This window comes from Nymphaea colorata, chromosome 2 (assembly GCF_008831285.2).
Source record: "Nymphaea colorata isolate Beijing-Zhang1983 chromosome 2, ASM883128v2, whole genome shotgun sequence".
In the NCBI taxonomy this organism is placed as follows: domain Eukaryota; kingdom Viridiplantae; phylum Streptophyta; class Magnoliopsida; order Nymphaeales; family Nymphaeaceae; genus Nymphaea; species Nymphaea colorata.
This window is the reverse complement of record NC_045139.1, coordinates 13,922-31,352: the sequence shown is the minus strand read 5'-3', so window position 1 is coordinate 31,352 and position 17,431 is coordinate 13,922. Positions and strand designations below refer to the sequence as shown.

Genomic DNA, 17,431 nt, shown 5'->3' with positions numbered 1-17,431 from the left:
GGGTGCAAACAAGGCTAGCTTTTTACTATCAGTTTGGAATAACGGATTGATAGAAGGTTGAAGCGGTTGCAACTTGCGTCAATGCAAAGTGGTCCTATCCGCTAGGGGTCATAGCGTAGTCGATGTGATCTATACATGACGTTGCCGAAAAGGTGCACCCTCCCATCATAACCGAACGCCAAATGACGCTGGATTGTTTGGCTTTGATTTCCAGGACGGCAATACAGGATTGTAAGTTGAAAATTCAGAATCTTATAATAACATGCAGTCGAATAGGAAATTAAACCAAAATGGTTCTAATTCCCATGGTTCCTGATAACCCAAGTTATTGAATTGGCGCTCGAGCACCTTTTCATAGAACGTAGCGGCGCCAAAGTGGTGTTGGCCAGTTTGATATAGAAGGGCAAAAATTGAGAAATTAGAAGAAACAGTAGATCCGTATTACATGATGGAGAAAGCAAATGATTGGAACGCGCTTGGTCTTGGTAGGTAGCAGCCCCGCTAGCTATACCTCTCGCATCCATCATTTTACGTCATGTCTTGAACGAGGCTAGTCATGTCACCGACCGGAAAATCTGGGGAGAGATTGAGGCGCCAAGACAGGCATGGACCGCTGATCATCTCGTGCCCGTGTTCATTGTCGAGAAGGCGATAGTCGCCGGCGATAGAGGCTGAGTTTGGTTGGTTCGGGATCTGGGATGCGTATCTCCAGCCATGGTTAGCATAGTTGTTCTGATCGTTTCGTTCCGTGAGAATTGCACGCCTTTCTTCCTTTTTGTACCGAATGCCACAGGCATTGCACAGCGACTGCACAACCGGAACAGTTATTATCACGGGCATACACACATGGAGAGAGAGAGAGAGAAACATACACACCTTGGGACCTCTAGGTCCATTCCTCCACAGGGGAGTTGAGGTGGTATCGCAGTTAGCACACCTACGAGCCAGGAGAGGATCAGGGCGTACGTTGACTTTGCTGGTGCTCCCGCGACCGCCTACGTTTCTCGGCGACCCACCTCCCAGGGCGGCGGCTTGTTGCTGCTGTTTGCCTTGGAGGACATGATTCCAATAAAATTTGGAAGTGGCAGGCGGGCACGAAGAAGAGGAAGAAGAAACATTCACTGTGGACGGGGCCATTGTTTGGCGTGTTGATGGGGTCCTCAAGGAAAGCGTACAATCGACGGAAGGATAGCCGTCATACGATTTGTCATCATCCCTACTTTTGCTATGCGCGGGGGACGACAATGGTGGAGGAACTGCAAATAAGAGAGAGAATGAAGCGCTGGGACACGCTACCGAGTGGGCGCTGTCGTAGTGGAAGCCGCACGAGCAAGCCTCTGCTTCCTTCTCGCTCACGTTCATACTGACACTAACCGATACTCTACCATCAAGATCCATGACCATGAGGTCTGAAGATCACAGTCCGATATAGCCACGACTGGCTGGTGGAGCTGGAGGAGTTTCTGCTCATGTATATAGAGACGTTAGGAGCAGCGTTTTTCCTTTTCCACCTCCTCCCGCTTTTTTTTTTTTTTTTTGGGAGAGAGACAGAGAGAGGATGGAAACCCGAAGCCTTTGGCCCCCCTTTTTTTTCTAAATGAAATCGATTCGGGTGCAACCAGGAAAAGCCTAAATATGTCTTGTCTCGTAATCTGGTTGGACCGGCGACGGACGACAAGGATGGGTGCTGAACGGCAATTTATTACAAGGCCTTTGTTTCTAACGCATCTGCTATATGCCCACATGTAGAAAAAGCATAGGCGAGAACAGAAAGCACAAGTGACGTGCTATATATATTAAACGCTAGATTTTCTTCTCTGCCGCCTGAGGATGACCAGGTGAAGATAATTTCATCGGATGATATGCGGCAATATAACGGCGGTGATGGCAATTTATTTGACTATCAAGAGTGAATAAATAAATAAATAAATGCGTACAAAGGCAAGAGAAACTGATATCACAAAAATTAAGACGATGGACCACTCAGCGGAGAGCCGACGGCCAAAGGCAGGGCAGATTAGCCTCGGGATGGACGGGTACAAAGACTGTCAGCAGAACCAATCTGAGGGGAACAACGAGACGATGGAGAAGCTCTCCCTCTCTTTCTCTCTCTTCACAGATTTGAAAAAAAGAAATAAAAAACTATTTTTATTGTGTTTAAAAAAAAACTCGTTCGTAGTGTCTTTTACATTGACACGCTGAAAGACCTGAGAGCAGTAGAGGACGGTCCGTCATCGATAATCAATCGCCATTTTTTTTTCCTCTTTCCTTGGCTCGTTAAACAATGTGGGTCAAGGGAGATCCCCCGGTCACTGGACAGTCAAAAGAACCCACGTGACTCCAGGAACAGTCTTCCATGATCTGCCTCTCGTCGATCACGAGGCGAAAGCAAAAGAGAAAATTAAGTGCATCGAACTGCGATGGTAGTCCCCCTAGAGTGACCCACCTGTGTAAGGACCAACGGAGGGCATATCTCAGCGACAGCTGACTACAGACGATGACAAAGAAAGGAAGAGAAAGGAAGATAAGCAAACTGGGAGTGGCCTTGGTTTTTGTTTTTGCCTCCCAGAACTCTCCCCTGTCTCTTCGTACTCTTTTTGCTGCTCTTTCGTCACGTGAGTGGTGCCTCATCCCGATACCATAATATATTTGTTTATGGTTTGCTGCTGTTTGTCGATGGGGGTAGAGGGGAGAGCGAATTTCCCTTTTTGCTTTGTTTCTCTTTCTATTCTTATGTTGTCCCTCCGAATAAATAAGAGGAGTCGCAGTTTTCACTTTGGCTGTGGCTCCTCGTTGTCGCGCTACTCTCTCCCTCTCTCCTCTCGCTGTGAATCATGACTGCCCTCCATAATGATGATCTTCATCATCAACATCATCATGATCGTGAACGGAAACCCTCAATCGAAGATCCCTTCTTTTGACTGGTCTTGCTCCCATGGATAAAGGGTGGATCGCAATCATGTCCCACATCCCAGCAAAAGAGCAACCCCTGAATCTTCAAGGTCAAAAAGTCCGTCAGACCCAAATCATGATCCTCATGCTGGGCCGGACCAAGAGACAGAGAGAGAGAGAGAATCGGTTCCCCAGTTCCTGTCTAGAAAAGTACGCCTGATGGCTGGCATCCGTTTGAAAATTGTCACCGGATTGGTTTTGGCGACTTTCGAGTTCCAAAAGATGCTCTTCCCTTGTGAACAACGATGACTACGACGTTAATTAGGCAAGCCAAAGGATATGGATTCACGACGATCGTGCCACCAAGGCAGTAGTGCTCCCACAGCACTCATCGATGAGCGAATTTCTTTTTTATTTTTTCTAGGGGAAAAAAAAGTATCATTAACAACGATTACCGATGGAGCCAAACTGAATCACCCTTGTTCCTTTTTCTTTCCCTCTCCCCCCCTTTCCCTTGACTTCTGAAGTGGTTCCGCAATTACCAACCCCTCTTGCATATTAGAAGGAAGCAACATCGTCCAGCATTGGGCCGCCAAGACCAAGAGCCAAGCAACCATTCAAAATGATCGTAAATTCCAAAGATCAGATCACTCTTGGCCTTATAGGATTTAGTTCTTTGAGTTAAGAGTACTTACGTACCAAGGTTGGTTGCTACGCAAACGACAGAACCTTCATGCGACATTACATAGATGAGATGATACTGCCAAGTGCAAGTTACAAATGAGAACACCATTTTACAAACGGCAAGGTTGGTGAATCCAACGGCCAAACATGTGTAATACAAAAACCCATTTCACCAAGAAAAATACAGTTGAAACAGGGCAAGACCAATCTTGATGAATTTCGCAAGGCAGCTAACTTCAACTGAAACGGAGCGTTCCTCTGTCGAATAACAGCGTACGCCTGCATCCATTCCAATGCAATCAAGTTACTGTTTTTCGGTTGAACAGATTTTCGACTTCTTTTGGCTTAATCTGGATTCTGAACATTTTGGGAGGATGGGGCTTCACGGCCCCGTGTGTTTGAAGTTCTGCCGTTTCGATTTGGTAATTATATATTTTGCAGAAGTGATTAAGCCAGCAGTGAACGGGATGCCGAACATCATGAGTTCGTGCCTCGAGGCGAAGACGATGAGGCGCGTAGTTTTCACTTCATCGGCTGGCACGCTTAACATCCACGAACTGGCATGAGGAGTGCTGGAGCGATGTTGAATTCTGCAGGACCAAGAAGAGAGGGCATGTCGCCCTCCCCCTCAACTTTTCAGCAAACATTGAACAAATACACAATAAAACCTCACAAAATGTTTACGCAGAACAAACTACAGAGGCACTTACGAACACATATTGTTCAATATTGTTGCTAAAATGTCAGAACATTTTACCTACTAATTAAAGACACATGCCGTTCATTTTTCATGCTAAACAATAGTTTCTTATGCTTGTTGTTTCACTGTCATACTTATTCTTTTTTTTTTTTTATATTCCAAAAGTTGTATCTGCATATTGGAAAATCGTACAGAAATGTTAGCAAAAGACATTGACAGAAAGAGCAAAAATATTTCTCAAACTTATCTGGAATGCATTTCTGAAGTGGATACACCTTCAAAATTGATTGGATGAAGTATATGGACATTGGCCATGAAGAATGTCTCCTACCTTCTCAATAAAACCAATTTCACATTCTCTATCAGACTATCCAGTAATAGATTGTTGCTTCCATACAGTCGTCCTCCCCTCTCCTCCTCCCCCCCCCCCAATATTTCCATCTAACAGAGGATGAGCTCATGTTGTCGAGCCAGTACGTGCAACAAAATTATGATTTGTTACCCCGCAAGTCAACATAGAAAATGCCGTACCGTAGCCAATATTATTGGCAACGATAGCTGCCCTAGCAGGTATAACAAGTTCATAGTTGCAGCGTTCGGTAGTTGCCAATAACATCATTGGAAACGGCTCTCCAGTTGTAGGCAAAGCTATGAGTTGTTGGCAGACAACTATGTATTCACGGTATGGATCTAAAGCGGTGAAGCAATTCACCTTAAAATATAGCTTTCATATCTAAACACACACCTTAGCACACAAACAACCTTTGACTCAACACTTTAGGTCATGCAATAAAGTAGCCACACATTGAAAGCCTAAGAAAGCAAAGATAATTGCATTATATAGATTTTTTGCAATACCACATATTGAAACACACATTAGGCACATCAATAAGCACATAAATGATAGTTAAAAATATGTCAAACTAAATGAAGACCTAGGTGCATAGGATTAGTTTGTGTTTTTCATCTGTGTCCGTGCAATATGATCTGGTAGATAATTAGAAAATAAAAGCAAATGATGTGCTAATCAAAGGAATACAAATATGTAAAATCATAATACCATATCTCAACTCCACTGCCAAGACTTTTTATGCATATAGAAATAGCATTTACATGAAAAACCAAAAAGAAAAAAAATTAAAATCTAGAGACAAAATGTTAGTTGTTCCCATATACTATAAAGAGAAGAGCCAATAGTCAGTGTGACATGCCTAATATTGAGATATTTGACAGCCAACAAATTTCACAAGTGTGCTTTTGTTTAGGACTTATGGTGCTTTCAATGTGCCTGTCTGTACTACTTATCTTCCAAAGGAAAGAGGCACTCAACATAGAGAAAGCGAGAGAGATCAATGAGGTACCAACTTGATTAAACTCAGCAGATCAGCAACTTCAAGTGCTAATCTTTGGTGAGTCTCATACACATAACAAAATGATGTCACTGTTACTTGTAGGCAGAAGAGAACAAACAACCCAAAGAAAAGAAGGCTACGCAATTTCAGAAATCAACTCAATCCAAAATCCATTACTACGAAAAAAATTAAATCCAAAATTGAACAAAAGTACTACATGAATAACATGATAATTTAAAAACGTGATAAACTGGAAACAAAAATAGAACCCAAGAAAGAACTCTGATACAAATCTAAGAAGAAGATCTATGGCACCAACAATTCATTTCACACCTTTACAAGTAACTCATTTCCTATTCTCTACATAGCAAGATTGTGATGGATAGATTTCAATTAATCGCACTTGTATTTGGGAGTTTGAACCATTTCAAGAGCTTCCACTAGCACCTTTTCAGGCCATACCTTCAAAGACAAAAAAAAAAAAAGTTAATTTAATGCAAATCAGGAATTGCCTACAGAACTGCCATTATCATGTGCATGGGGTAAAAAAAGCACATCTTAAAGGCATCAACAGAAAGAGTGAATATTGAGCTTCTGGCAACTACACTCGCAGGATCAGGCGCAAAGCAAGACATGAGTAGTGCATCTCAATCTCATGCCAGGTCCCTTTCACAGTGACTGATTGTCTGTCAAAATCTATGACTAGGTTGCCTCATGTTAAAAACTACAAAATCAAAGTGATTACAGTTAATCAAGAGAATTGAACTTTGACATTTCTTAACAATAATGGAAAGATTTCTATCATATGCTATCCGTTTAATGGTTAAAGTGATTATAATTAATTAATAAAATTCAACTTCTTCACATAAGTGGGGCTTTTCTTAGATCAGCAATAACACTGTGATCTTTGCCCCCTCTTCTATTGTAGAGAGAATAAGAGTTTGGCTTTCAGACGGTGTCTCTACAAGAAATAAAGTCATCAGCTTATACATTGTCTATGATTCCATATTCAACTGCCTCACCTGGGCTGAAATACTTTGGGCACCTTATATCCTCCTCGATCTGCTCTCAAGATTTACCTATGTCTTGCATAAAGAGTGACCTTGCAACCCAATTTCAAATTGTTTTGGTGAGTATTTCTCAGAAGCCTCCCCACTACATCCTTTTGAGAGTTACTGGCGAGTTACCGTGGAAGCAGCTGTACAGGTGAATCTCTCCACCGCAAAAGATCACTTCCGATCGCTATTGTTAACGGTGCAGGTGATCCTATATATCGGTGATTAGAATCACCGCTATAACCATGGACGATTCATTACAAACCGTATCGAACAAAGAATACAGCTGATTGCTAATGCTATGCAGTTCACTGTAGCGCCCTTCTATTTTTTTTTTCATTTTTTTAACATCCTTATTCAACAAAACTTTAGCTATTTCTTTGTGATCAAATACCACTTTGTTAACGATTTTTTAAACTCTCCTTCAGGTTTATATGCAAATGAATTGTTTGCATGTAAAACTATTGCTTAAGCACGTCTTCATGTGCAATTCCAAAAATCCAAAGGTTGTCAATCTTAGCTTGGTACAACCTCCTTTTGTTTTCTTGCTACTTTCATCTATGACTATTGTCCACGTGAAAAGCTTCAAAGAGCAAAGAACGTCCCATTTTTCTTAGGTCAATAAATTTTAACTAGCCGTCAGCACTTGTAATACTTGTGGCCACTTCAGCATGTCTTGGCATCAACATAACATATAATCTCTGCTCGGTCTCATGTTCTATCTACTCGTCTACTTGGACATTCGTACCAACAGAGAAGCAACGCAACGTATATTTTACAAGCAAGTTCCGTTGGAAGACCAGTCGCAGGTGCTTTGCAAAAGGATTGACGCATGTGACTCATCCAAGGGGTGATGACGTCCAATGCAAACTGTTTAGGCATGGGTCCCCTCCCATTTTATTAAATTAACAATGAATGAAACAATTACAAAGAGCAAACAATCAAGAACAAGAAGCAGCCTTAACAATAGCCCGCCCCAGGCCTAGCGAACTAGCTGCCAACACCCTGCAAGGTGTTTTTATGAAACAGGCAACAATCCACATTTGTTATCCATACTTAAACCTCAATGGGCAATGGGCTTTCATATGATCCCCACTTATTATATTGCTTGTGAACTCCTTATATCTCTATTGTACCTCTCTTCTCTGATGCCAATTTCACCTTGATCTAGAGCTACCATTGATGGTCAATGAGCTGCTCCAATCACGATGATTGTGAATGAGCTCCATGTTCTGGCTCATCGTGAGGCCTTGGTCATTTGCTTCATCCGCCAGTGAAGGGTAACATCCACAGCCATCAAAGGGGCATCAAAGGAAATGGAATGCTTGCAACTGGGCATTCAAAAAATAAATGGCTCACCTCCACTACATGAGAATGACACAGGTGTATTAGGAAACCATGTGGAACTCAAGTTTCTACGTCAGTTAAAAGACGTTTTGGGCGATGTAGAGTGTGAAGAATGCTGGTGGGTAGCTGTTGCTCATCCAAGGAGCAAGTACACCTTTGACTCTTAACATTGTTAACATATTATGCCAAATTTTATTTCTCGTAACAATGCACTAGGACTTGCTTAGAACAAAAGCCAAGCTCTACCAAATAACTTGGATTTGCCAGAGATCTCAAGAAATAGAGGATCTCCAACCCATCAATCCAGTCCAAAGTCAGGCTGCTTCCATCTAATTTTTTTCTTTTAGCACCTACCATGCTTGAAGAATTGCTGCCCAGAAGTTCTCTTACCACCTTTGGCCGTGCAATGGAATGCATTAGCTCTTCAAAGGACCTCTGCAAAATAAGCATGTACTTAAAGGAAATAGACCTCATTTGCCAACCAAGCAAACGATCGAGGTTCTAGTCTCTTGTGTGGACTGAATAAATAACCTTAGTGGCTTATGATTACGCAACCAATGGAACACCACACCAATCGTGCAGTCCCATCTTCAATTCCAGCTTTAATCGAGCACGTATAGCACAAGTGATTGTTACTTTGGCATGTCGTAAGCCAGCACACATAAAAGTACTTCTGGTGTATCACCAACAATATAAGAATAAGACCATCTCCATTCACTCAAGGGAATTTCACAATATGAAAATAAGGGTCGGGTCCTACGTCTTCCAGCACATGCATTACATTGAAGCCCTTTTTATGCAAAATAACCAATCCATCCATCTCTTCTAGTAGAATGTATGCAGTATTGGTCATGGCTACATGCAGATAATACCCTTGACCTCTTCAATTCTAACAACTTTGAAATGAGGGAATGGAAATACCTCGTTTGCTATTGTCGCTAACTCTCCCATCTACAGCAGTTTGCATTTTCTCCCACAAAGGCAACAAGGGTCCCTCTTTGATCACCACTAACAAACAGCTCCTGCTCAATTCGAGTAAGAACACCAATAAACAATGCGCCTTCCAAATAAATTTTGCAGTGAAACATGTCATGCAACATTTCTGGCAAAGAATTAAACTTTGAAATGGCTTGTTATTTTTGAATTTTTGCCTATAGGTTTTTAGTGCATGTTGTGTGCAAAAGACAACCTTTTTTACCTGAAATATTTGATGAAGTAGTAGGATTTGGAATTGCATCGATGCTATCAAATCTCACGAAGGGATTTATTTCCATTTTCAATGTATGAGCATAAAGAAATTGTCCTCAACTTCGTAGGAAACCAAAGAAAAGGAGCAGATATGAACCTCAAATCATACCCACAAAGGATCGTAAAGAAATTGTCCTCAGCTTCGTAGGAAACCAGAGAAAAGGAGCAAAAATGAACCTCAAATCATACCCACAAAGGATCTGCAATCAATGCTAGAGACTTCAGCCTTCATGTCCTTCATCCCTTGGCATGCATTTTTTTTTCTTACTTTCTTTTGTCATTGATTTTCTTCGGCTTTTTCTTGCTTTTTTTTTGCTTGTCTTCTACGTCGTTTTGATTTTCTTTTTTTATGTCGACCTTCACCTTTGAGGGAAATATCTCACCACCCCAAAGGCTACTATAGAACACCATTTCTTTGATGGTTTTATGTAGCTTTGCCACGTGTCAGACCCACTTCAACTTGTGAGTTTCAATGAAACAAAATGTTCATAAGTTGTTATCTTCGTGGAATACATATAAATCACCTTTATGCATACCTAGTACTCTCAATTACTAACCTAGAGGAACAACTACACTCGCACTGAGCCCATCTCTCAACACTCATTTTGCTACCTACCAAGGTCTCAAAGAACAGTCGGGCTTCCACCTCATCACACTTTCATGTTTGATTTTTGCAGATGTTTGATTGCAAAGGCTTATAGCATTTCCTAATCCTTGAACTCCTCGACATCACTAAACCCATCTTCATAGCTCACACAAAGAATCTTTCTACTTTTCTCCACAAATTGACTGATAGCAAGGGTTTGAAACTTCCTCCTTTACCTTCAAAGGAATACCTAAGACAAAGCAAAGGTACATCGTAGTGTAAAAAAATTCATTTTCAAAATAGTTGATTTATTAAAAATTCTTGACATCAAGTGATATATTACTTACATTGTTTTTCCTTTTCCTTTTCCTTTAAAAACAGTACGTTTATAAAACAAGTGACCTATGGTTGGAAGTAAAGAAATGACTAGGATGGTTTTTGCAAACTAAACATCACAAGAAAATTAGAAATCATTCCCTTTGAACCCCCCTGTAAATATAGACATTTGTGATGGAAGGATTCATAACAAGATGAATTCCTCAGACTTCTATTATAAGGGTTCCTCGAGAAAAAGGGAAAAAAATGACTAGGCGAAAAGGTAAAATTCCAGCTATCCTACCCAACTAAAACACCACTTTAAAAGCTGAGACGAAAGTTGAAGGTTGATAAGATGAAAGGATGGATTCCATAGCCCATGACACATAATTTGTAAGTGTAACTTTGAGCAATGGTCGGAGGGAAAGGTACACTTTGCCTTCCATTTCATATAGAATAAATTAACTCACATTATTGAAGAGATATAATACACTAGAAATGAAAAACATGACACCTCAATCCTCTCAACCTAATTAGCAGCGGCAAGATTCAACCTACTTGTTGCAAAAAACTGTAACATATACAACCGGTCTTCTAATTGCCACAACAATTGGTATTTGATGCAGATCTTCAAATAAGTCAACAACTAAGTCAACAACTAGTTTAGAATCAATCGAAAAAATTTATAGCAGCAGACCGTCTCATTTTTCCTTTGGGAGAGAAGCCCCCAGACATAGCCAAGCTATGATACCATGTGAACAAACTGAATATCTCGCAAACAGGCAAATCTATGACACTCCTAAATTGCAAATTAATTTATTAAGATCTTTAAGAGCTTGATCGGCCAACAAACAGAAAACAACATGAGCTGTTGGGATCTCCAACAACTTCAAACATAGCCTTACAAAGTCCTCGGCTTTCTACATCTAAGATATTCAACTGGGGAAGCAGTAAATATAAAAAAATAAAAGATTACAAAGATAAGAAAATAAAAAATAAGAGATTACACAAAGCAAAAAAATACATATTGCTGACTTCCTAACATAGCAGATGCCATCTACGGTGAAAGATATTCAGTGTTTCATAGCAATATTTGAAAATAGTGTCCACCACAGTAAGCATTTTCATTTACTTATGCCACAGATCACATGATAATTACATACACATATGTTCACTCACTTTAACAACTACAAGAAAAAAATCAATATTGATTTAAATAATTCTGCTTCTCCTCAAACGCCTCAAAGAATAACATGAAAAGAGGGAAGTTAAAAGAATTAAATTGCCTGAGAATACACTTATGAAAGCTAATGAAACACTTAACGTACTCAATTGTGAATGAAATACAAAAAAGTGTTGTTGAAGCATTAAAAAAACAAGGTATACATACACACAAAAATTTCATGAAACAATTTGAGGACTAGCACATTGAAGGCAACAAATGAGTAAGAGAGACAGGATACAAGAACTACATCGGCCATGGCAGACACAGAGCGTTAGCCAGAGAGAGAGAGAGAGAGAGCAGGTTAACATAGATGTTCCAGAAATGACCTCATATGAGAACACCCACCAGCTATTAGGGCTGGACCACCTTCATTCCGCATGTCAGGGCTGTAAATCAGAGACAAAGAATGAGTATCTAAGCAGATAGAGGTGTTTTGTGTCGGCCATGGCCTACTCAGAACCTGGATTGAGTGACAGAAAAGGAGAGAGAGTGGAGAAAGAAGGTTTAGTGCATACCTTGAAGAAGATAAGGAGCTCAGAGGGAGACCGGGTTGCATGGCAGTTGAAGAAGAAGAGGGCAGACGCAGGGGACGAGCCTGCGACTGAGAGGTTTAATCGAGAGGAAAGGGTGAGAACGTGTGGGCATGAATTTGGAAGTTTATCTAGATTTACATGTTGAGAAAAGCAAATAATTCTAAATACATTGACCGCTGCGATAACTTTTTGGTTTTTTAAATTAATTTTCTTGCTTTCCAATAATGAATAACGGATAGTCTAACTGCATATTAAGAAGGATGTTCATATTAGAATATTCAAGTGCCTTTAATTGTACATACAGGAACTGGTAAATTGGTGGATCCGGTGCCTAACAATTAATATCTAAATACTTAAATAAATGCATTTACAGACCTAATAATCATCAATAAGTGGCACACGTGCACATGCTTTGCAAAGCCTTTATCCAATAAATTTTGTCCAGGAACATAGATTTTCTTGCTTCCCCCTTCTAAAGATTGATCAGAGAATCAGATGTAGGCCTAGTGCTCCTTCATTATAATCAGATCTCAGCCTGGATCACCATCTTCTGTAATATCCTGACACATCTACACATTTACTTTTATTTATCTGTTGGCAGCCTTTTTTTTCTTGCTCTAATAAGTCCCGCATGGGAATTTTAATGCATGTAATGATATGGTAGCAGCAGATTCAAAACCTCAACAAAATTTAGATCTTTGAGGGCCATTTCTGGCTTGATTTTGGTTTATAACTGTTTAATTTACGTAATTCAAGGTTTACTGGAGCAAATGAAACACTTCTGTAAGAATTCTTGTGACTCACTACTCTAGTACAGCCCTCATTGCCTGCATGAATAAGTGACCACATTCAACTTTAGAAATTACGAAATTGCTATATATATTTATAAATTCTGTGGTTTCAAAAAGATTTTCATGGTTCTAAAATAATGAAAATTTTATGCATAAGATTTTATTTTCTTACTTTGGAACATTTTGGACTTATCTTGGTGCTTACGGTTTACCATAGAAGTCCAAGAAGTTCGATATTATATTTGAAAATGACATTATTGAACTCTCTCTCTCCCTCTCTCTCTCTCTCTCTCTCTCCCTCTCTCTCGTCTAAAAGTCATCTAGGCAAAAGAACCATAAAAATCAGTCAAAATCTGGTTTCCTAAGCAAGTTGGATATAGAAGAGTGTTAGTAATGGGGATCTAGATCGATCCAAGTATAACTATGTGGCAGAGCCAGAAATTTTTCATGAGGGGTTCAAATTAAAGTTTATAAATTTTGACACAGGCCGAAATATCATTTTTCAAAATTTTTATATAAGACAAGCAAAATTTTCTAAAATTTACACGATTTTTTTTTAAAATTTTTTTTGGAGGTAGAGCGAGGACCCATGTGCCCCTCCACCCCCCCCCCCCCCCCGATGCAACCAGGTATCTCTACAAAAGTACAATATCAATACGCTTGTCACCTAAAAGATCGACATTTCGAAACTAGAAAAATGAGCTATATTACCTTATTTTATTTGATCAGATTACCAAAATTTGGATCTTGACCTGATCAGGATAAACCATTGTCTAGATGGATTGGATCTCAGCGTGGAATATAGAAAATAGACACGGTTCTTAACTAGAATGAACTGTGTTACAGGTCGACTAAAATTCAGATCCCACATGACTAGAATTGTTTATGCATTAGCTTTATTGCATCATCTCAGTTTGAAATCTAATTGGAGATTCTGAATGCAAAACCCCAAACTCAGACGATAGAGGCTGAATTCTTATGACCTGGATCCGGTAGAACAAGAGTTAGATCCTTAACAGGTCTGGATGAAGTCCTCACATGCATTTCAAAGGAGTACGATCATAAAACGGGAGGCCAAGAAATTATAGGAAACAATTAGCAATTTAATTGTAGATGCTCTAAAATGCGAATAGAAACATCTGAACGACAAAAGGTAACAAGGTTCCATTTCCAAACAGATCTCACTTGAATTACCAGAGAAATGGCAACAAAGAAGCACATTCCAATCAACAGGTGAGTGTACACGATGGTAGTATCCAGGCTTTAAATATATGACAGTAAAATATCCCCTTCACCGGACTGTCAAAGACAGAAAGAATATTACATCAATAATGTCCACTTCAATGCAACAGGGGTCAAAACAACATACAGAGAACCATATAGAACTCAGTCTCGTAACACCTAAATCAACCAACTAGAAGACCAACAAAATTACCAATGTATTCAGCACAAAAGAATTAATGAAGTAACAAAAATGATGGGAAAACATAGACCAGCTTAAAGCCTAAAATGGACATAAACCATAGCACAGTGTTGTTTACTCTATACAAAAAAATTAACACTGAGGTAGTGTTTGGATAAGGAAGCAAAACTGGGTTTCCTTGAAAATAGGTGAAAAGAGCGAAGTTCATTCAAGTCTCTGGTCAACTACATCTACAACACAAAAACGTTTGATAGTGACAAAAAAAAAATCCAAACTAATGAAGACTCAAGTACAGAAGCACCTAGCAGCTACCATATAGAAGCACGAGAATTGAATAAATGGAAATAGATGCTAACCAACAGCTCATTAGGTCAGAAACTACAAATGTATTCTTTTCCAGGAGCTGTACAACAAGAAATCAAGTATACCAAAAAATACTGCAGTCACGAACAAGAGAATTCAGGTATAAGGTTTTATAATGACAGCTACTGAACAATACTTTCTTTTACATGCATGCTTTGAAGAGAACTGCTTCTTTTACTGGTGAAAAAAAAAGGAGTTCAATGAGACATAAATGATTGGAGAAAAAACCATGGGTCACTAACCATGAACACTTCTCATCTAAGAAGATATCTATAGTACTGATATGTACACGCATGCCTATGCGTGTTTCATATAAAATCATCATCACCCTATACAGAGCGCTATAAACAAGTATATAAATGTATGACTTCAATGGACGTAGTGCAATCAGGCACAAGGCGGCTCACACTTACAAGATACGATGTTTAAATTTTGTAGTCGTTGTCACTCTCCGGTATGTTACTCCTTTAGGTTGCAAATGGTGGTAAGCACAAAGACTCAATGGGGGCATAGTTCATTTTTTACTTTTTACGATTCAGAAGCATTTTCGTCTAGTTAGAACCTGCAGTAACCATGGAGGATTCAATATGCTTTGGTGGGGTTGGACAGCTCGAGCCTTGTCCACTATACCTTGATATGGATGGGCTAGTTTCACTGCATTCCGATCTTGACTCTGTACCCAAGTGGCCCACAACCCAATCCATCTTCTTGTCCTCTTTCTCGGATGGTGTGGGACTAAAAAGGAAGAATTTGGGTAAAATTTTCACCGTCGTTTCTTTGATGGGAAACAGTTTTCATTCGTGAACTGGGAGGGAGATCATGTGATGAAGACATCTACTCTTGTATTTAAAAACTTATCTTGATGTTGACATGCCATCTCTTTGAATTCTCCAAATTAATCCAACAATCCAAGGTGTTGTGCAGCTTGTGCTTCTTGAGCAATTCCCATATGGTACCTCAAGATATTGGGCACTCTTGTTTGAATATGCATCTTATTTCCGTTCTCATTTGTTCTCAAACGACACATAGTCGACCCCGATTTTGTCAGCATCTTCTTAGACTCCCCCCATATAAACATGGGGGTTGGGCAGACCTGCAAATCTAAAATTACAAAAAACGCCCTTACGCAAATACATGGAGGAATCTTCAGATGAAAGCCATTTTGGTTGACATTAATTTGGATCCATAACCTAACCCGAGTCTCTCTCTTAGATCCAATAAAGTGTTATGGGTCAGATTGTGGTCTATATCCATATATTCAAACTCGTACCCTCTTCCATCTAAACTGGATTTGTTGTTCTCGATCCAAGCAAGTGTATCTTTCTAGATCCAAATAAAGAATTTAGGGTCAAATGTGAGTTGGAATACAATTTTTTTGCTACTCATGTCCATTTGGTTTAAAACATAAGTAGCTGAACTTCTCAATAGAAAATTCCAAGCTCCTTCAGACACCCAAGTCCTCTATTCCTGATTCCGGTGACTTTCTCAAATGTATCATAAGGGGCACCAGAAACTGCAAGAAACTGATCAGAATGTCAACCCCAAAAGAGCCATCACAGTGAACAAGATTGACAAAAAACCTTAACGAAACTCTTCTACTGCATGCTTTAGTTGACCTCATTCTAGAACAACAATTAACAGAATGTATAACAGAGTTTGTTTATTTTGCTTGCCTCATTGCCAGGTCTTAAAACATAAAACGATTCATGGGATATAGATTGAGTGCTAGAGAAGAACTACGGCGGAAAATTTCCATAAGTTGACATGCATATCTTTCATGAATCAGTATGTGCCAATAAATGATTAGTAATATCCTAGAACCTGAGAGCGAACTATTGCTGATTTTGCACCAAAAATTTCTGCAAAAGCTTTATCTAGTGCTTCACGGCCCCCCGCTTCATCGTGGCCATAACCTCTGCACCCAGCAAAATGCCATCCACAGAAAATAGTTGATTTAATATGATGCATCACTTTGTATCATACCCACAAAAATGAGGAGAAACTTCAATAGGGACACACACAAGTAATCATAATGTACATCTCATATCCCCCTCTTGTCTTTTTATTACCTTTCACTGATGAGTTGGGCTTTAAACTTTGATATCAGTTGAATGAATCAGAAGACACTCAAAATGTAAACAGAAAAAAATACTAAGAATAAAAGATAACAACTCTTACAAACCCTTCCTTAAGCAAACTTTCAAAGGAAAATTAACAGTAGTGCCTAGCCTTCATAAGGAAACAAATTGCGATAGATTGGCGACCATGAGCTAGCAAACTATCCTACACTACCTTGAAATTAAAAATAGAATGAGCTACACCTAAAAGCTATATATATAAAAAAACAATGGTATGCAGTATGCACAATTCCTAAAACATAGAAAAGAGCTAAAACAAACTAGAAACATGAATTACATTTTTTTTTTCCTTTGATGAAGAGTATGATTGAAAACAACAAGTTTTTCACGAGTCACAACAATTTAATTTTTTTTGTTCTTTTTCAATTAGAACAGCAGGGTGAGAATGTGTTAGATACTACGCAGCGGACCATGGATCAGGTCCATTGGACTGACTTGATAATGCCCATAAAAAGGGTCACATACCAGAAGAGGGATTACCGCAGGAATTTTGGTGTTTCCTCTTGGAGGAGAACCCTAATCTGGGAGTGGAGTTGGTGTGTGCATGAATTTTGCAAGGGTTTAGTTCTGTTAAGTGTGGTATCTGTTAGTAATGGCTAACAATGGTATCATAGCCGGTCGTCCTCCTCACCAAGCCAGACCACCTCTTCATAGTGTCTGCTTCTAAGGATTTCACATGTGAGGATCACAATTCACACAATTCTTGTGTCCTTCTGCAGACAATTCGATGAAGAGCAGCATATGATGGGCAATTACATGGAGATAGAAAGGAGCATTGG

General features: G+C 39.6%; 1 protein-coding gene across 1 annotated transcript; it reads right to left on the bottom strand.

The window, feature by feature from the left end:
• Positions 1–239: 239 nt before the first annotated feature.
• LOC116248652 (GATA transcription factor 19-like) lies at positions 240–1,445 on the bottom strand. The gene is made up of 2 exons (XM_031621561.2): positions 877–1,445; positions 240–807 (listed from the first exon to the last, which is right to left on the bottom strand). Exons 1-2 carry the CDS (start codon positions 1,402–1,404, stop codon positions 529–531), a joined length of 807 nt encoding a protein of 268 aa, XP_031477421.1. The 5' UTR covers positions 1,405–1,445; the 3' UTR covers positions 240–528.
• Positions 1,446–17,431: the final 15,986 nt, after the last annotated feature.